This window comes from Ictidomys tridecemlineatus, chromosome 7 (assembly GCF_052094955.1).
Source record: "Ictidomys tridecemlineatus isolate mIctTri1 chromosome 7, mIctTri1.hap1, whole genome shotgun sequence".
NCBI classification, from domain to species: domain Eukaryota; kingdom Metazoa; phylum Chordata; class Mammalia; order Rodentia; family Sciuridae; genus Ictidomys; species Ictidomys tridecemlineatus.
This window is the reverse complement of record NC_135483.1, coordinates 121,659,995-121,681,526: the sequence shown is the minus strand read 5'-3', so window position 1 is coordinate 121,681,526 and position 21,532 is coordinate 121,659,995. Positions and strand designations below refer to the sequence as shown.

Sequence of the window (21,532 nt, the reverse complement as noted above, 5' to 3'; positions counted from 1 at the left end):
AAGCCAGCCTGTTACTGTGACCCAGCAAACCAATTCTTGCATCTGAAACAGCTTGGCTTAGCTATTGTTCCATGGCCTAAGTACCTGACACTGACCTTTTAATTTTCTTTGTAATACAACCATTTAACCCTTTGGCACCCAAAATTTGCTTCCTATGTTTTGTAACTATGCCTTGACTTTAATGGGAAATACTTATGTTCTCACAAAAAAAAGTTCATGAGGCTTCTGGAGAAGATCACTTATGAAAACATCTTTAAAGGAATTCTAGTACAAATCGATGTGCACAGATATCCATTTTCAGCCTCCTTCTGTACTTGTTCAGAAAATCCTACTTGGGGTCTTCTAGTTGTCCCAGAGCTTTGCTCTGAGATCCATTCTGTACAGCCACCCTAGAGGGCGCGCTGCTTACATTTTCCGCAAGCAACGCTACAGCGCTCGCTCCCAGGCTCCATAAAAGGGGAGGAGGCGGATCAGTTTCCTTCTCTCATTGAGAAAGAAGAGGATTGGAAGGCTGGGCGTATAAAGCCGCGCAGAGAGCGTGAAACAAAGCAGTCAGATCGGAATTGGACTTGGGAGGCGCGGTGTGGAGTCAGGCATAAAACTTGTTGGAGGGGAGTAACGAGCCGGCTCTTCTCGTTCTCCTCCTCGTCCGCGTTGCGCTTCAGGGGTTCCCACTAGCCTTGCGATTTATTTTTATATATGCTTTTTATATAGAGAGAAATATATATTTTTTCTTCTTAAGAGAAAATTCCTGTTCCAAGAGAAAATAAGGCAACATCAATGAAGGAGAGAAGAGCCAGCCAGAAACTATCCAGTAAATCTATCATGGATCCTAACCAGAACGTGAAATGCAAGATAGTAGTGGTGGGAGACAGTCAGTGTGGGAAAACTGCGCTGCTGCACGTCTTCGCCAAGGACTGCTTCCCCGAGGTGAGTGAGGCAAGCCTCGGCTTTTAGGGAGGCAACCCATGAGATACCCCTTCTCGAGGTTCTTCCCCCTGCTTCTCACCTTTTCCCACTTTCCCCACTGCTCACACTGCTCGGAATGGGAAAGTGCACTGGAAGCGTTTCAGGGGTTGGGACGCGCCTGCACACGGGGTTATTTAGCTCCTGAAACTTGTTCATTTCTGTGTGCAGAGCCCGAGGTAGGAAGATTTGGGTCAGCTTGTCTCCGAGAGCCGATGGGGCCGACAGGGTTTCGGACAGAGTCCACGTGTTTAGTGTGTAGTCTGATGTGTGGGTTTTTTTTTCTTGTGTGTGTGTGTGTGTGTGTGTGTGTGTGTGTGTGTGTGTGTAAGTGCGCGCTGCGTGTTTCCTTTTTTCCTTTGGGAACTAGGGGAGGAGATATTTTCAGTGTTCGATGGTGTCGTGTATTTTAAAAAATAACCTCTTTGCCCCTTTCCTTCCTCTTCTGTCCATTTTGTTTGTCCAGAATTACGTCCCTACAGTGTTTGAGAATTATACGGCCAGTTTTGAAATCGACACACAAAGAATAGAGTTGAGCCTTTGGGACACTTCGGGTAAGAGTCTTCGGACCGCGTGGCGCTTGGGGCGGGTTTTTAGTCGCTGCGGGGTGCACGGCGGGCTCGTTCCACCAGCTCTCTGCGCCCTTCCATTAATTTTGCCCCTGTGAGGGATTCTCACGGCCCCTGCTGGGTGAAAATTTTATCCTTTCTGCGTGGGGGCGGGGTACAATATGGGGAGAGGGGTGGCAGTAAGGAGAGGGGAGCGCTGTGTGCCCTCAGGGTGACCCTGAGGTTGGAGTCGCCCCTGGCTGGGTGGCCCGGCATGGTCGATTCTTGCGGCGTTGCCCGAGTGGTCTCCGGGCTGCCAAGGTGGCTCGGTGCTGGGGGAGTGCGCGCGCCCCTGTGGAACCACTGGCACTAGGCGGGCGCCCCTACTGAATGTGACCTGATGTTTGGCTAGGAGGCGGAAAGCTCTGGCGGCGGGGTGGGGTGGAGTGAGGGGGAGGTGGAAGAAAATCCCCGGAGCAATGCGGTTACAAGCGGATTCCGCGCTTGGGGCAGAGTAACGTGCAAAACGGCTGCCGGCGCCCATGACGCCTACTGCGAGGAATGCGCTGGCGGCTAGGGCAGCGCGGGAGCCCGGTAGTAGACTGGCCTCTTGGAAGCGCCGTGGCCCTTTTCTTAGCGTCCACCGGCACGCAATCTCCTCTTAGCCCTCCCAGTGATCACGCAGCTCACCTCTACCACGCCAGTCCCTCGCTACCCCTATTGCATCACCTTCCGTTTGCCAGCCGAGCTGCAGCTAGCACTGTTCCCCTTTGACCTTCCTGTCTACTTGAATTATTGGCTTCGTGGTGGGTTATTTTCAAAGGTCTGGGGTTCAAGTTCGGGTTATTGCCTTCCCCTGTGCCCATCCACCTACCTGTCTCGTGGTGGCAGAAAGGGTCAAATACCCGCCAGTGGGAAGGCTTCCAGCCCTCTACCTTAGGGGTTTGCACCGGGTCAAGGTCGGTGGGGGCGGGGGCACAACCTGAGTATCTGGGACTAGGATCCTCTACTCCTGGTCAGCAGTGCTCCGCTGTGAGGGATTGCTGTTTGCTGAAAGGGTGTCTTTAGGGGAGCAAAGCCACCAGGCAAGGCAAGGGAAAGGCCTCTGCGCATAGGGAACTGATCTGCTGGTGGACTGATCTGCCAAATCCTACTCGAAACTACCGAGGAGGCGCGCACAAGTGCCAACAAGCAGGTTTTGCCGTCTGGCGGGGAGGCTCTGAGGTGGAGCCGGGCTCAGCTGGGAGTGGCTTCGTGGAGGTGCTTCTGTGAGCTTCCCACAACTCTGGGCTTGAATCTCTGTAGCTCCCAAAAGACGTGGGGCGTTAGAGAGCAAGAGGAAAAGGCCAGATTGACAGGGTCGCCAGAGGCAGTCCTTGCACAAAGGCAAAAGTCTCGCACGAGCGCCTCTCACGGTGGGTGCCAGAGGCTCACTGCTGCAGTGAGGAGGGCCGGTTTACTTTCCCCCTGGAGAGTCAGGCTCTTCCTTGAACTGCGCCAAGGGCAGCAGAACAAGGACCTTGTCATATTTAGTGTTGTGTATTGGGGGTTGCCCACACAGACTCGATACTATCGAAAAGGTGTTGATGGACGAAATTCCAGTGGTTTTTTATTTCAATATTACTATCAGAATTATTCACAGCCTAGCACTAATGGGCTCCAATTCCAAGATATATCATGGAAATCGTTTGCCTAGTGGGCAGGACAGCTGGTATGGTACCAGTAATTAACCCCAGAACTCTTTCCCCCACCCAATCCTGTTTGGACCTAATGCTTGATAAGAATTATTTAGGCATGGGGTGGGGCAGTGGATCTGATCCAGTCCTTGGTACAAAGCTGTGTTTAGATTTAGCTCCTGGTTACCAGGATTTCTGTGTGCAAATCCTCTACCTCCCTGGGTCTCATTTTCATCTTTTGTAAAAAGAGGACACTGAGCTAGATAATGGGCAGAGTCTGTCCCAGCTATGCGCTTCTTGGCTTTAGTACACTGGGCAGGCAAGGCTTTTTGTTTCCCAGGATGTTGGTTGGCTTCAGCTCTTAGTCCCAGTGGATCTGGCAGTCCTATGATGGAGTTCTCCACAGCCTACAAAGCAAGCCAGGTTTTGCGCAGAGCCAGGCTTCCTGGTGAATTTAGGAATGAGACTTATTTGGATAGGGAGAAGGAATGGGTGGGCTTATAGGAATGCTAGGTTATGCATCCCTGTCTCAAGCTTCAGGAGTCACAAGACCACCAACAGAGATTTTAGATTAGGTGCCCAAAGGGGGGAAAAAGGACTTTATTTTAGGAGAGAAGAGGCCCTTTTTTTAAAGGCTAGAAAATAAACAGAATATGCACAGTTTATAGTTGGAGCTGTTCTTCAAGCATGCAGATAAATATCACTTTAGATATTTTCAGACATAAACAAAACTTTACAGTTCATAGTCTACACACATAACAGAATGCCTTGTACAAACAGTAGTCACCCAATAAAATCTGATGAATGAGCAGATGAATAATGATATGCATGGTTTCCAAGGAGATGAGGTTTTCTGACATTTCTGACACTGAATTACCTGTGCTTTAAGAATGGTAACTTATAAATATTGCCTTTCATCAAGTTAAAGATAATCACCTGAAATAAAGTCAGTAGTGGAATAATCACTTGTATTTTTATTTAGTGAAACAAAAAAACCTATGCATGCTTAACAAAATGTAAAGGTTTTACAACTGTGGTTACAAAATAATTAAAATGCAAAATTTTCCAGTATGAAATCTTAATTAGAACTTAGACATATACACTTGGAAACAGAGGCAAAAGAGAATTATTTAGAAGTATATTGCAGTATTTTGTGAGCTGTTAGTTAATTAAACAGTCACCAAGCGCTGCTTGTATTCTAAGAACAGCCTGTTTACACTAAAAGTGGTTTGTCATTCATGAATAAAATACATCTAGCAGGAACCATTGCATTAACAACTAACCATTTCAACTTTCAGAATTTGCCCACTTTATCTCAAGCTTTACATCACAATTTTCTGAACAGGATTATTATTATTATTATTATTTTGTCAAAAGTTTGGCATTTTCTTTGCCCTTGAAGACATTTGTATAGTTCAAGTTGTGAAAATATTTGCATATACCTTATGTCTCTTGATATATTTATTTTTTTACAACTGCTATCAACTCTGGAGAAAAGACCCAAGACTAATCTGTAAAGTCCTAATTGTCAATTTTTTTTATTCTCAGAACTTTGTGAGAAGGGCTTTATATTGGAAAAATTGAGTGCACTTTATTTCTCTTACTTATACAGATACCACAAACTTTGTCCTTTGCATGGTATTCTATTTTGTTCAGCCTCCTACCAGAGGGGCAATCATTTAGGAGACAGAAGCAGTTTTTTTTCTTATCTGGTCTTTATAATTGCTCAGCATCTCATAACTCATGACAACTATGTGATCATTTATAAACAAAACTCTGCCAATATAAATATGGGAAAGATCAAATGAAAGTAGGATAATGTGGGATGTCTTTGCATCAAGAAAAAAAGGAAAATTTTTAAGACCTTTTTAAGACCTAATATTTTCTTCCTTTCTCCCTCTCTTCTTTTTTTTTTTTTTTTCCCTGCATCTGCTATCAGCAGGCCCTCTGTCAGGCTGTAGGATACATTGTTAATTAAAACATAGTCCTGCCCTACTGCCTGTTCAGCCCAGTGGGGCATTGGGGAGAAGGAGACTCCCCATTTGGCATAGCTCATGGTCAACCTATAAGGAGCCCAATATTGTTAAGATTTTGAGCTCTAGTGCCCTATTCCACCTGCTTGCCAATGTATTTCTCTTATCAGCTTCCTAGGGCTTTATAGATCCTCTAGATCATCTTTGGGTAGGAACCCCCCCCCACCCCCGCCCCCAGGCACATGCCAGTTAAAGCAACCACAAATGGCACTTTGCCAGTTGGATTCACTCCAGCCTTCCCAAAAGTAAACAAAAAGGTGCCACAGGAATTATCTAAAACAGGAGATTCATAAAGATAGTCTTTGATCCATATTTTCTCATTTTGCTAACAAATGTTATTATAAACATTTTTATTAATCATTGCAGAAGTGCTCTGCATGATTTTCAGATTCATCCAATGGGTGTCTACAAAACAGTGGGCAATGATTTCAACATTTTAGAGTGATAAGTGAGACCAAAGTAATTCTAGTATCTTGTGCTTCAAAATCTGCCACATTTGCCAAGCATAGAAGCAATTTGTAGTATGAAGCCAGATCCCTACTAATAATAGAAACTTAGTCATTTAAGGATCACCATATCTTTTTCTAGGAGGTTTGATTGCAGTGTAATTTCAGCACATATGATTTAAGGAGTAATAACCATTCGAGCCAGCTTTTAACCAAGGCAAGTTAGTGCACATATTATTTAAGGCATACTATTAGTTTTAAAATATTCAATTCAGCTACTAGAACTATGCCTCATGAATACTCTTTTGAATTTTGTCATGTTATGAGCTTCTTTTAGGCCCTGAGGGCTAAAGTTAGCACTTCCTGTAATATTTTTTAGCATCATTAACAGAGAATGTGGTATTCTTTAAATTTTATACTTATAGAAACAGGGAGGATAGAAAAATTGTAATAGCTTAATGACTTCACTTTGAAGACAAATCTCTCTATAAACATAAATCTATCTCTATTATTAAATTTATAGCTTATCAAGTTTGAAGAAGGGTGACAGGTGTTCTAGTGAAATATTTCTTAACAGGAATGGAAGTGTATCAGCAACTTTGGAGATAAGTATATAAATAATCCAGAAAAGTGGCTTGCAAGAAGATCACTGGTCGCACCCCCCCCATATACTTTTTGTGATTTAACATACAAATGAATACATCTTGGCACCAATTACAGACTTGTACAAAGCCAGTCAACCTGGTTGGTTGACTGTGCACATATACTGCTGCTGTTGTTGGGACCAGGAGTTGTTACTCACCTGAGAAAGGGTGGCTTTTGCCCACAAGATGCTTACAGTCTGGTTAGAGTGAGAAGATAAATTAGAGAGGTAGAAGAATGGGAGACTATAAAATAACAAATACTCAGGTTCTTCCAAGGAAATGTAAGAAAACAGGTAAGGAGTCCAGATTAGGTGTAAGGAGTTTAGATGGAAAGAAATGTTAGTGAACTGGAGCTTAACAGGGTAAGGAATTCTTGGCTTGGCATCCTTCTGAGAATATGCACAGGACAAATGGAGGTCATGGGAAAACATTAAGAGTGAGCCTAAAGTTTTGAGAGCTGGATTCACCAAGTAGCAACAAGAACCAAAGGATTGCTGAAGGCGGGGGGACCAGCCCAGGCCCCTGACTCAGGTTTCGAGTCTTTACACCCCTCCCACTTGAAAACATGCTTACAATAATGGCTACCAAGGAAAACAAGATTTGTAAGTTTGGAATTCCAACTGAAGTTAACCTTTGTAGAGAAAGGGAGAGAGTAAGATTTACAGAGAAACCATAGAAGCATGGGTGTTGGTGATGTGAATATCCAGGATAAAATTGCAGAAAATCAGGTTTTTCTTTAAGTGGTAATGATCACTGGGAGCTTAGGGTTTCAAAACCAGGTTCAGTTTTTAAATTGGGTGTTCACGTTCTGAAGAGATGTAGGATAAGGCAAAACAGCTTGGCTGGTGGTTTCCAATAAGCAATACAGAATGCTGCATTTTGGAGATTTGTTTGCCATGTAATAATTTCCATTAGACCATGGACCCTCCCCAAAAGAGAGGAGGAGGTGTGAATTCCTAAGTCTTAGTCTGTCATTAGATTTTTTTTTTTTTTAAACCCTAGTTTGTACTAGTTTTTCCAATCTGTTTTCTTGCTAACTTGAACATTTCAGTGAGCTGTCCAGATTGGTCATTCTGATGCCATATGAAATAACCACGTTTCCTTATTAGTCTAGTTCTTTTGCATGTAAATATGACACTAAGGACCAGTACTGTCTCCAGTTAGTTCATGATGTCTGGTGGGCTATGATACCAAATGAGTTAACTGTACCTCAGTCCTTTTCTGGCGTCCTTGAAGTATCTTTTCAATTACTCTATATTGGCAAATTTCTCAGAGTCCCCTTTGGCAAAAACAGAAATTTTCACTGACATGGAATGTGAGTTGCCTCCAGAGTTTGACCAGGTGTTGTGCACATTGATTTTGAAAAATGAGCCTGATGACATAGTATGTGGAAAGGGGAATTCACTCATGGGACTTCACTCTAAGGAATCTGACTCTCATATATCACATGAAACATAAAAGCTTCAATCTGTTACTGAATGATAATGTAATTTTCAAAAAATTATGCCTACATACTTTTATCCGTAAAGTTTTATGACTCACCATGTATGGTTCCACCACTAGTAAAATATTTTGATTCTTCTATATTTTTAAGTATCTCAATATGATTAGGAGTTTAAAGCCAATGTTTTATTTAAAGCCCCCAAATAGCAATTTTATTTCAACCTTTCTATTCAACTGTGTGTATTCATTCTCGCCAGAAGTAGAACATATTGTGTCAATTTTTATAGCATTACATAAATGCCCACAAGTTTTCAGAACATAAGTCTGATTCTATAGAAGAAACAAATAAAATATCCTTCCTGGGAATGTTTGTGGCATACTTTAGGCATGGAATTTGAAGTGTCAACAGTTGGCAAAAGAGGAAAAAAGAGTCTTCTACTGGGCCAGATATAAAAGTTCTGTCCAGACTTGATTCACATTCTTGAACTGCTGCTCATTTGAAGTTTTCACTGTGAGTAGAGATGGCATGAGGAAGCGCAGTCTTGTAATAATTGGGCAGATCATGCAGTGTCACGCTAGCTGCTATTTGGTACAGATGTGCTCTTTGGTAGTCACTAAAAATAACAAAAGTTAATATATATTCTCTGCCAAAAACTTTCAGTATCCCTAACTTGCTGTTCTTGTTAGGAATTTCTAATGGAGAAAAGGGATGCTTTTCAAATTAAGGTTCAAGCCTTAGAAGCTAGACTTATGAAATATTCAACAAGAAGAATCCTCTGTTTTTAGATTCATCTAAAGCCTCCCAGTGTTTGAACCTGTTTTGCAAAGGTCCATAAAGCCTCCCTTTTGGGCATGAATCTTCTGACATATACATTTAATTATGTACATATATGGTGTGTTCTATCTCTGTAAAAGGATGACTTCAACAGGTAGGTATGTGTCTGAAGAATTAGTTTCTGGGCGAGGCACTTTGTGACTATTCTTGGTCTGGAAATTTTGCTCTCACCTGAAATTAATGATCTTGAAGACAAAGATGGGTAGAACTGCAATTTCAAAAGCCTTTTAGGACTTTGCTGATGTTTGCAAACTTGAGCAACTAAGAATCCCCAAAGCAGACATACTCTAGTACCAGAACAAAACCCTTCAACTATATGTTTTTGCTGGAGGAGGGGGAGATAACAATTTGAATATGCAATGTGGTTTTTCTTTTAATAATAATGAATTTTCCTGTAGTTTTCCCTTTGATGGTCTGGTAGGTTACTTAGAAAGGACCATGAAACAGTGCTGTGGGCTTAAAAGTTTCACAGAGTACAAGAGAGATGCTGGCATCTCAGAATTTCCATATGCATGAAGCCTGTTCCAAATGCTGAGGAAAAAGTTTTATTTGAGGAGCAAAGCTCAATGCCCAGATTTATTAGACCTTAACTGTAGTGCATTCTTAGGTCCTTGAGTACAGACTGCATGCACACAGTACCTACTATGTAGTGCAGTTAAAGTTTAATACTTGGCTACATAGTAAAATATGTTCAGCTCTCTTTCACGTGTTGTGATTATACAGTTAGCAGCTTGAAAGCTTTTCATGTGTATCTTTAAAAAAATAGTCTATAAAAGCTTTGTTACTTGGCTTCATGTGGTGTTGGACTACTTTTCCTGGAGGAATGCAGGAGTCAGGGCAGGTGTGGTTCCTGCTTTCTTGACTTACTTTTGCCCCCCTTCCTTAGATGTCATTTCTGCTTCGTTGTGGTGCTTCTCACTTACATGGGCATTCCTGGGATTCCTCTTCCTCTTCTCTTGGCTTAGGAGGGAGCCTGCACAGGCCTGGGACTACCAGGCCCTCTCCAGCTTTGCTTTGCATTCTTTGTGCAGTAGCTTGGGCTTCATAGGAGAGAATTCAAAGTGGTTAAGCTCAGAGTAAACACTGTAAAGTTACACAAGACTTTTTTTTCCCCTGAAGTTCCTCTTTAGCTGATGAATTGTTAAATCTTTCCTGGTAGGATGATTCTTTTATAATTCTGTATCCATTTTGTTGCTATGAAAAAAAAAATAAAGGCAATAGTTTCCTCTACCTCCCCAAAACAAAACCTTAACTTATCAAAAACTAAAATGAAAAGTTTTTTATTTTATTATTTGTAATGTCGAGTGAATCTTATTGTCCGTGGTCAGACAAATTATACTTAAACTAATAAATGCAGGGATCAGTTTTATTAGTACCCTTGGACACTCTTGATGATCCAAAAGCAGCACATTTATTAACAGAAGTAATAGTACCAGATCAAAGTGTCATTGCTAATTAGATCTTGTGAAAGCCTTTAAATTACCTGTTCATGCCCACAAGCCCCGAGGTTTATTTCTCATGAACCTTTCCACTACATATGTATTGTCATTCAGACTGTTAAACCAAATAAAAACAAAAGCAAAAACCAATTTCCATGAGAATTTGGCTTAGCTTAAGAAATCTGTTTCACTGAAAAATCATGCTGGAGTCTAAATTTTGCAGATATTTGCACACGCTCACTAAGCACAGAAGCTGGCTCAGTTGATTTCTGCAAGCAGAGTCTCCAGCCTGTGACAGAGGGCTGAACACAAAGCCAGATCTCCTTTGTGGCTATAAAATGGGTGGGGGAGGGGAATCAGCCTACAGAGGGTGGGCTGTTCTCTGCAGTCAGCCATGTGGTGACCTGGATGTTCAAATCATTTCACTGGGTTTTTCTGGTAGTCCCAATTTTAATTAAATGACTTTTGTCCCCTTTGGATTTTTTCCACCACCTTTCCTAATTCTTGCATTTGGAAAAGGTGGTCTACAATATCATATAGTCTTAAGATGCCAGACTAAGGGGGCATATGCTCATATCTTACAACATCCTGTCTTGAAGAAGTGAGGTACCCGTAGAGAGTTGTCCTCAAGTTCAGGTCCCCTTGAGACTGGAAGGTATCCAGAGAGTTATCTTTCCTTATGTGAATAACTTCCAAGAAAAGGAGAATTCCTGAAGTCTGGTTAGGTTTTGGACAGCCCTGTCCACAGTTTTGACTATGGGTCTAGAGTCAGGTCATCTTTTGCTAACTCTCAAAAGCAGTAGAAACCCTCCTAAGACATGGCCTGTGTTTACATTTCCACTCTGTGATCTAGAATTTTCTGACTATTTGGAAAGAGATGCCCTGATGCCTTCAGCAGGAGCTATGTTAAAGTCATAAAGACCGCCTGCATTTCCGCATTACTATAGAGATACCAATATATCCATAAATACTGTTAAGCTAGCTCATTTCTGCTGTCTCTCAAAAATGGGTGAACTGTTTGTGAATTATTCTTGTAACCTCACATTTCTTTAAGTGGTAGCCACAGGTTGTCATTTTCAGGGATGGCCTCATTTTGATGATTTTAATATTTAAATGCTTCTACTTTTTAAACTTTAAAACTTATACTCTAAGTTTTGAGGAAATATCTTTCAGTTGTCAGGCTCTGGCTTATTCTCACTTTTCTTCTTGATTCCTGGGACACTCTTCCTTGGTTGCAGACACATCTAGTTCAAGTTACTACTCTGTACCCCTAAAAGCAGCTGGTGAGAAAGCCAGTTTTGCCTGGGTTTCCATAGTCAATGTCTGAGACCCAGATACTGTGGACATGAAATGGGGTGTCCTAACACGGTGACTTCTAGGTAACAAGAACAAGGTTCTGAAATTTTTGATTTTAATAGAAGTATAAAAGATGATTTTAAAGCTTTTTTCCCTTCTCCTGCCTTTGACTATTGAGGTTTTGATTCATCAGGGGACAACATGTCATGTTTTTCTTCTGGAAATGGAAAATAATGTTAAAGTGAAAGAGAGTTTCAAAAAGACTTTGGAGGCTTTCAGTTTTCTTTCTTTGCTCTGGAGTGAAATATGTATGTGCATACGTGTTTGCTTGGTGAGCTGGTTTTCATGTGAGGTTTGTGAAATGTCAGTAGACTGAAAGCAATTTCTTTAAAAAGTAGCAATCGGCAAGCTGTATTTAATTTTATAGCCACACCGCTTTGTAATTACCGGCCTCGTTTAATTACCCATCCTTCAGAATTCTTAAAGGAGTAAAAGAAATTTCTTAAACGACCAGAGAGTTCTGTGGTTAAATTAAACTGTCTGGTGGCATGAACTTTTCGTGTACCCTGGATTTGACTCAAGCCAGGATCCTTGTATTGTGCCTCAGCATCACTCTTGGAGGTGGATCTGTGTGGGAAAATGATGTGATCCAGCATGGAATTTATTGCATTCCTTGTTTATAACAGGAAGAAAGCCTGTATAGGGTCTGGGAATAAGTTTAAGTCAGTAATCTCAAAGGTCAAAGACCTAACCAAACTTGTAATTTAGAGATAAGAGGCCATTGGATTAGTGTGGTCCTCTTTGCTAGGTTGAACCTACCCGGCTCCTCCCCCTCTTGCCCCTGTCTGAATATCAGGCAAATCTTGTGTTTTGGACTCCTTTCCAGGAAGTGGGCTCTATTTAAGATGCTTGCTAGCACTCAGATTTTAACAAAATTGACACCACCACCACCGTAATCCCAGTCAGTATTTCCTGATCCTTTATTAAATGCCAGGCATTACCTGGGTGTTTTTTTAAATCCCAGATAGACATATTGTCATCCATCTTCATTTTATGAGTGACGAATCAGAGCACAGACACCTGAGGCTACCTGACTCCCTCCCACTTTCATGGTGGAGGTGGATTTGCACATAAGGACACCTGGCCCCAGGTGCCACCCCACTTCATCCAGGTGCCTTCAGCCTCTAGTCTTTGAACTGTGTAGATTTCACTTTAAGATCCTGGTCCTACTCTCTGATTCAGGTCAGATACATGTGAATTGCCATTCATCTTCTGATAGAAATGAATGTACTACTTACAGGGCTTTTGTATATTTGTTTGCCTTTCTTTCCCAAGAATTAGGAGTGGTGCCTCAAAATGACAGTTGAGGGATTTAGGTCAAAAGCAGAGAGTTAATGTATGACAAACACAGGGGACTTTAACCTGAAACTTTTGTTTGTCTTTTGTTTCTTCTCAGGTTCTCCTTACTATGACAACGTCCGCCCCCTCTCTTACCCAGATTCTGATGCCGTGCTGATTTGCTTTGATATCAGTAGACCAGAGACCCTGGACAGTGTCCTTAAAAAGGCAAGTGCTGGGAGTGGGTGACACAGTTCTGTGCTAAGCAATCCTAAAGCAGAAACCTGTGGTTGGCTGGGGAGCTCCAAGACTCTAATTAGTTCCTTACCTTATATTTTGTAATTAAAACACCAGAAAAGCTACACCAAAACAGGCTTCCCACATGTATGCGTCACTATTTTTGATAATACATCTGCTTGAATTTTTTTTTCTCATAAAGTTCTGAGACAAAATATCCTTTAAAACTTTTCCATCTTTCCTCTTTCTTTCAATGGTGCATCTCAAAATGGTTATATTTGAGTACTATCATTTATCTTCCTTTCTTCTCCTTTTTTCATTTACCAGACAGATTAAGCCTTAGATTATAGATTTATATTTGACCTCAGTTTAGGTATTGAACTGAATGCAATAGTAAGATTCTTTAATAAAGAAGCCATGTTTCCGTCATGATTTTATCTATTAGAAACAAAAATGGGACTGGTATAGGAGAAATATGGGTATGTCTCCAGACATGGGACAATGTGAGTTATGATTAGGTGTGTCAGATCCTAATCAAGACAATAGTTGTAAACACATTGCACATTATCACATTTCCCAGTTTCTGGAGGCAGAGATAAGGCAGATTCTGTAGTGGAGGAGGAACCTGAGGCAGCTTCATACCAAAGGGACCAGGGGGAGGTCAAAAGGAAAGCAGCCAGTTGAGGATGCACAGAGGTCATAAGGAGGCCAGCAGAAGGAAGAGACGTTCCTTGGCCTCTACCAGCCTGGGACTCAGGCCTCAGGTGGGTGTTAGAGAGGTGTGAGCATTCATGGGGCAGCATTGACTAGCCACAACCTCTTTTCTCAACTTTGGATTAAGTGCTGTGGGGATTCAGGGTTAGAACCTTGGTAGAGCACCCCGCCTCCATGCACTGTGGCTTAGACACAGGATGTTGAGAGCCAGGTGGTGTCAGCCAAGTGGTTCCCACGTGTCCCAATCAGAGTGAGCATGGAAGGGGTTGAGGAAGATAGACACCGGAGTTTGTTTATTTATTTTGTTTTGTTTGGGTTGGATTATTTTGGGTTTTTTTACTTTTGGTGGGATTTGAAATTTTTGTGCTTTTATGAATTTATACTTTTCTGTGGTATTTCATGGCTTGGCTTCTGTGCCATTAAAAAATGAGGGTTTGAAGTTCTCATCCCTCTATCTTTACTAAACATTGCAAACATAGCTCAAGGAAATGTGGAAATGTGACTTTCTGAGTAGATCAAAGGTTTGTTGTTTTTTTTTTAACTTAACTCCTCTCAATTTTAAGTAATGTATATCAAACACAAATAGGACTGATGTTTTGTCAGATTCAGGCAGGAATACACCTTTCCTGTCTTTAATGCTTATAAACAATTGCTAGACATGCAGAGGGAGGCCAGAGTCATTACGCAGCTGAAGATCAACATCACGGCATGTCTGGGTCTGTCTGTAGATAAAAGAGGTTGCTTATTTACTGGGTTTTTTTACTTGATGTAGTATCAGGTTATGCATAATTTATAATGAAAAGCCTTTCTCTCCTGGCTTTTTTTTTTTTTTTTTTTTTTGCTTTTGTCTTCTAAGACCAAATGAACAGTGGCTTTGGCCTTAGTGATATTACTGAGTGCATTTTAGATTTGTGTTAGGGTTGAGACTTAGGATAACTCTTGCTGTGGTTCATCTTGATTAATTGAGTCCTTGAAGTCTATGAATATCACAGAGATTAGTGTGAATTAAAGCAAGATAGATTTCTTATTCTTATTTTCAATTCATCATTATGAATTTATACTTCTCTGTGGTATTTGATGACTTGACTTCTGTACCATTAAAAAATGAGAGTTTGAAGTTTTAAGTTTTACTACTTTTAAAAGTGGATCCATTAGGGAATGTCTAAGTCTATTATCATCCATTTCCTCTCTGTTTCTAATGCCAGTGCTACCTAGCCATGGTAGATTCTCCTAAACAATTTCTGGAAAGAAATCATGGGAAAAAAATCATCAGAGCATAAACTGGTTGTTGAACTAGAGTCCACTGCCCAAAGCACCTCTTTAAACCTGGGGTTGCCTCGTGGTGGTCTCTCGAGTTACTCTTGCAGGACGTCCCTCTTATCATGCATTTCTTCATCAACCCAGCTATTCTGTGAATTCCTTTCTGGGAGAAACAGCTATGTCTTAGGCATCTTTGTCATCTCCACAATCGTTCTTAGAGTGCTTAGGGCAGATATGTGAATGTGATTTGGAAGAGCCTAAGCCCCTTTTAACTCCTCATCTCTGAGAGCCAGTGATATCTTGTGGATACACTTGGAATCCCTGACTTCTGTCCTGATGGCAGAGAGCAAAAGCCCCGGGAAATGAAACCACAGCTTGCTTTTAAAGAGTACAGTTAACATTCCCTGCCAGACATTTCTGGAGGTCCTAATAATTTTGGTTGGGTCATGAACCAACCAGTCAAACTGAACTATATTAAAATATAAACTAACTCAAAGGCAAATGAGCTATAGGACCAGTCTTGTTGATAGCCCAAGAAATGGACATGCTGTCATCTCTTCTTTCAGCCACATGAATAGAAGCTCCTTGAAGGCAGGAGGTTATTTTACTAATTCCAGCTCAGGATCCTGACACTTGTGGCATGTGTCAATCTTCCCTGACTAGCCAGTGAGTGCATGCTGGTGTTTGATTTCCAGCCTTCTACCTAAAAGTTTCCCACTTATTTTACTAATTCCAGCTCAGGATCCTGACACTTGTGGCATGTGTCAATCTTCCCTGACTAGCCAGTGAGTGCATGCTGGTGTTTGATTTCCAGCCTTCTACCTAAAAGTTTCCCACTCAATACATCTAAGGACACGGCCACTCATTGTAATTATTCTTAAGGTCCTTTTATCTTTTAAGAGATACCCCTAAATTAAGAAATTGTTGAGGCTACCTTTAGACAACACCCAATAAGCCTCTTATTGTAGGAGCACATGAGTCACAGAGAGGGAATAATAGACTTAGACATTCCCTAATGGATCCACTTTTAAAAGTAGTAAAACTTAATATCTACTTAGAAAATAAATGCAAGTTTGCTTCTTTATCTGAGGTGTCATTCATTTTAATGTCCTTTTGAAAGTCCCGTTTCCAATGTCTGCCAGTAGAAAAATTGTTCTCACTCTGTGAATAGAGGTGCTCTGTTAATTTTCTGTCTTTTTCTGGTTTTGCCCCCCCTCACAGTGGAAAGGTGAAATCCAAGAATTTTGTCCCAATACTAAAATGCTCTTGGTCGGCTGCAAGTCTGATCTGCGGACGGATGTTAGTACACTGGTAGAGCTCTCAAATCACAGGCAAACACCAGTGTCATATGACCAGGTATGTATGTTGTCAGTGTGTAAAAGTAGATTTCAGAAAGAGTGAAAGAAATGGAATATCACTCATAATAAATAAAAAAAAAAGACTGTTTTTCTAAAGACTCAGCCAGTGGTCAACTATGGTATGTGAAATGCCCTGTCATTCAGTAGACTAATTACATGATATCTGAGTACATAAATGGTTGATCATATGCTACCCTTGTGTATCTCTGCAATCCCCTTGGTTTTTAAGTTTAGTAGTTTTAGAGAGAATGTAGTCAAAATCAATAGTTCTCTTTAAGAGAGGTACTCTTTTTTTTACACGTAGCAGCCCAATAGAATACTAAAACAGGCAGTTGCAGGTAAAGTAGACCAACTCCATAAAACAGTCTTTTAGAGATGCATCATTTCTACAGGGGTTTCCCATAAGTATTTAGAAAGGAAAACCAGTTCCAGAAGTTCATTCTCTAAAGCCCACAGTCAGATTCTAAAGAGAATTTGTGTTGAAATAGCTAGAATGACATTTAGTACTCATCACTTAAAATACTATAATCTAGGACTGTGGATGTAGCTCACTGGAAGAGCACTTGCCCAGTATACCCAAGGCCCTGGGTTTGATCTTCAGCACCACAAAAGAGTAAAAAAAAATACTCTCATCTTCTTCATCTATCATTTTGATTATGCATACATGCTTATTATTGTGTATATTGCTAGAATCAACCACATTTAGAAACTAGCTATTTTACGTTTCATAAAGTAACTGATGTCAAAGTACTACGAATCCTTTTCTCAACTTATTTTGGCCCTCAAACCCAAACACAAACTTACTCTATTTGAAATTGATTTTAAATTCCTTCATTGTCCTTGTGTTTTGTACAACCTGTTGACTAGCTTCAGCTGCCACTCATAGTCAGGAAGAGTTTTAGAAAGCAAGTTCCCATGAGGGCTTTAGAGGCTATGTTGCCCCTGCCAGAGCTGTGTGGAAAGTGCAAAGTTTGGGTTCGTGATCTTGCGCTGACTTGTTCTAGTAGTAAGCTTCTATGCTTTTCTGTAAACCCTGGAAGAACCTATGAACCAGTGACTCTTAACTACATTTGATAGGATGACTCGTCCCCTCCTTAGCTCTTCTCCTGCTTCACCATTAAGTATTTGCTGATCGGAGCCTTCATCTCTTAGTGACCCAGTGATGTTGGATTGGCCTTTAGCACCATGGGGAGCTACAGCAGTATCTAGTGACAATTGAGTATCTCAGAATTGGATCTTGACTGCAAATATTTATGAAGTAATAAAGTCGTTCAGTTTTAAAAAAGCATTTTTATTTTTTTGTAAAGACAGTTGGAAAATTCCATTGACGGTAGAAAACGTTTGACAATGCAGGATTGTTGTGTGTTCTCAGAAGATACTTTGTAAGTTTCCTCCAAAGTCTTATTGCTGATTAAAATCCCTTCTTTTGCTTCTCAGGGGGCAAATATGGCCAAACAGATTGGAGCGGCTACTTACATTGAATGCTCAGCTTTACAGTCAGAAAATAGCGTCAGAGACATTTTCCACGTTGCCACCTTGGCCTGTGTAAATAAGACAAATAAAAACGTTAAGCGGAACAAATCACAGAGGGCCACAAAGCGGATTTCACACATGCCTAGCAGACCAGAACTCTCTGCAGTTGCTACGGACTTACGAAAGGACAAAGCAAAGAGCTGTAGTGTGATGTGAAACTTGCATTATCTTTAAGGAGGACAAAGGAATCTAGTGTAAAAAAAAAAAAAACAACGTGAGCAAAACAAAAAAGCTGAAGTCGAGTGAAGTGCACAGCCAAAGTCACGTGTCCCACAGGCTAGAGGCCCCTGCAAGGGTGTGCCCCTCTTTTTGGAATCCTGTCCTTAGGTTCGGCATGTAGACCGAGTGGTGAGAAGTGAATACTTTGAAGAGTTTTGAAGTGTGACTTGAAAAATATGCCAAAAAAGTGAGATTCAAATGCTCTGGAGGTAGAGGAGGAGGAATGCGAGTACCACCAAGAAGAAAAATCACACTCTGAATGGTGCTTGCGGTTTTTTTGTTTTGTTTTGTTTTTTGGCTTTTTTTTTTTTTTTTTGGTTGTTGTTGTTGTTGTTCCAATCTATTCATGGATCTCTACTTTGATTTAATTTTTAAACGTTTTAATCTCCTTTACAAAAGTATATCTTAATATACCGTCCTCGTTGGGGAACTGGCACTGTGACCTTAGCGTTTAGTTTTCTAGAGGATGTGATCTAATTTCCTCTTAGCTCATCATTAAAATGGAAATTGTATCGGGACCCGTGGGATTCCAGAGGAAAACTTCATGAGGCTTTGAAATCTTGCCTTCCTGAAGATGGCTGATGAGCGAGATGGTTCTAAAGAAAGGCTTTCGCAGCCTTGCAAGATGTGTAGACCGGCACTGCACAGATTGCATAGATCAAATAGAAAAAAGTGTTGATTTTTTATTCAGTCGGATGGTTCTGTTCATCATTGTGATTGTCATTAACAAGTGGTAAATTGCTCAATGTAATATTTTTGTGTGCTGTTTAGAAAAGAGGGTGTGTGATTTTTTTTTTGGTTTTGTTTTGTTTTTTGCCAACTTTGATAAAAATGCAAAGTCAAATAAAAGTTGTCTTGGTTTGATGTCATAGAATGATCCAAGGGAGAAGTATAGGTACTATTTTCACCAGGAGAGATAATGAAGGAATAGTAACAGAAAGCACAGTTTGTGAGTAAAGCTGTCTGGAACAAGTTACCAAATATACAAAGCAAAAGGACAATTTGGGGATGAAGCTCCAAAATTGGGCAGCCTCTAATGATCTGCATTTTCTTTCACTTTCTTTGAATGAACCTCAGTTTGAGAAGGACCCAAAATGAACCTCAGTTTGAGAAGGACCCACTTACCCAAGCTTTAGAGAATCCCTAGTAGAAAATTATATAATGTCAGTCCTGACGTAACACTATGCTGTTTCTAGACTGTGATGGGTAAACCTCACTTAACCAGATTCAGCCAGGGTCCATATTCAAAACTTGATTGTTGATACATAAAATAATAAGCATTTAAACCAGTTTACAGATATTTTCTTGACCAGTTCCTTTTAGAGATTCTTTCAGAGAGTAAACCTGATTGAACCTGTTTGTTGTTGGCGCTTGTTGAAAACAAGCTTTCCTTCCAATGATATAATGCTTCATTTTTGAAGTGTTGAAGCTGTGCTCCCATTAAGTTGTGGCAGGAGAGGAGATTAAGGTAATTACAACACTCAGTTCTGTGTCTTACAAGCACTTTGTTTTGTCTCTGCAAGAAAATACCATTCCAGTCATTTCCCACGAAATACAGACATTTTACCAACATAATATATGCTTTGATTGATGCAGCATTATGCTTTGGGCAGTATTACAAAATAGCTGGCAAGTGCTTTCTGTATTTAAATATTGTAAAAAGAGAATAAGTTATAACTGCTATAAAGCAGAACTTGCGTTGCATTTTTTTTTTTTTAATGTTGAAGTCACTTTGTACGTTTGTTTGGTCAATGTTTCCGCAGTATTTATTAAACATACTTTTTTTTTCCTTCAAATAAAAAAGTAACCATGTCTTTGTCTAAATGTGTTCTGTCTTTACTTAATCCACTTCCTGATTTTGTAGTTTAGCTTTGTTCTTTAGTCTAGAGATGATTACAGAATCTGTCCTAACTTTTCCTGAATTAGTTGGATTTGGGGACAGTAGTCCTTTCTCAGAGAACAATAAATCTTCATGTATATAAGAGATTTTCATTATAATTTCAAATGACAAGAAGTAAACAGGGCTAATGCTTAGACTGAGCAATTTGATCAACAGAACAAGTCATGATACTGCCTAGAATTATCTTGAAGAAAGTACAGAAATTCAATGAAGTTCAGAATAAAACAGTATGACATGGTCTCAGGTCACAGGTTGAATTCTAATGTGTGAGCCTGATTGCTACTCTCTCCTCTGGGGTCCAAAGTCTTGGTCCTTCACCCAGCCATCTGCCTTGCAAGGTATTCTCTTATTCACAACAGCCAGATGCACCCATGACCCAAGACCCTGCTATTGTGACAAATAGTTGAAGGGAAGAAAAAAGCAAAACAAAAACTATCTGTTTATGGTGGTAGCATTTTTTAAAAGCACAGAACAACATACAATCTTTCCCACTGACCCAAAAAGTGGAAAGTAAGCATGGAAAAGCTTGGGATAGAGGGAAGCCAGGGTCCCCACAAGCCCAGTTGATGCTCAGTCTTCAGCTAAAATTCTTGCCTATAAATTTTACATAAATGTACAAAGATAGTCCATGTGGGACTTTAAAACTTTGATTCTACACAGCGAAGACACTTCATATAAAAACTGCATCTTTGTGGTTTTTTTTTTTAATTTTTTTTTTTTTTAGTGGCTTTAGAAATCTTTGAGATATAGTTACTTGCTTGGAAATAATTCCCAGAAGCACAAAACAAAGGGAAAACCAGAGCATCCAGGATGAATGAACAATTAAAAGAGGACTGGCATTAAGGAATAGCCATGTTAAAAAAAATTTTTTTTTAAAGCAAGGGTTTACTGGATATATTTTTAACTCATTCCCATCATCAACTAGTAAAGGAAATAACAGTACTTTCCAAATCCTTGGTGTTGGGTAACTTCTAAACATGACATCTAAGTTTCTTAACAATCGTTACCACAAAAAAAAAAAAAAAAAGAAGGAAAAAAAATAAGCTGAGGTTCTGCTGACCTTGGCAGTATTTTAGTATTTTATAGATTGTGCAGTAATGTTTCTCTCTGGTCAATTGTTTCTCAGCAGCTTTAATTTGTTAAAGAGAAAAAAAAAAAAAAGAAAGAAAGAAAAAGCCTTCAGCCCTGGGCATGTATGCTTTCCTTTGCTCTGACTTTCTGCCTTTGCAAACATTTCTTCTATGTATTCTGTGAACATTCCTTTCTGTTGATAAATGATCATGATTAATGCCTTTTTAAATACTAAAAGGTGGTTTTCATACTCTTGAGTAAGACTTCAGCTGTATCTCTTTCACCTCTATTAATCTTTTCCAGGAATAGTTGCATGAGAAGATTCTAGTCTTAGAGGGAATGTGTCTTAAGTGTAAACTTAGAAATAACCAGGGAATTTTATTTTATCAAAAGGAATTTTTTTTTAATGACCTCATTCTCTAAGGCTCCTGAAACTAAAAGCTGCTTACCCTCCTTCTGACGGATGGACATCAGCATTCAGTTCTAAACCATTCAATTCTTATTATTTTTCCATTCACCAAATATTTATTAATTGCCTATTACCTGTCTAGCACTGTTCTAGATTTGGCATTTAAT

General features: G+C 40.2%; 1 protein-coding gene across 1 annotated transcript; it reads left to right on the top strand.

Annotated features, from left to right (window-relative positions):
* The first annotated feature begins 480 nt into the window (after positions 1–480).
* Positions 481–19,797, top strand: Rnd3 (Rho family GTPase 3). The gene is made up of 5 exons (XM_005315812.5): positions 481–930; positions 1,433–1,520; positions 12,783–12,892; positions 16,097–16,231; positions 17,671–19,797. The coding sequence occupies exons 1-5, from the start codon at positions 781–783 to the stop codon at positions 17,920–17,922; spliced, it is 735 nt and encodes a 244-aa protein (XP_005315869.1). The 5' UTR covers positions 481–780; the 3' UTR covers positions 17,923–19,797.
* Positions 19,798–21,532: the final 1,735 nt, after the last annotated feature.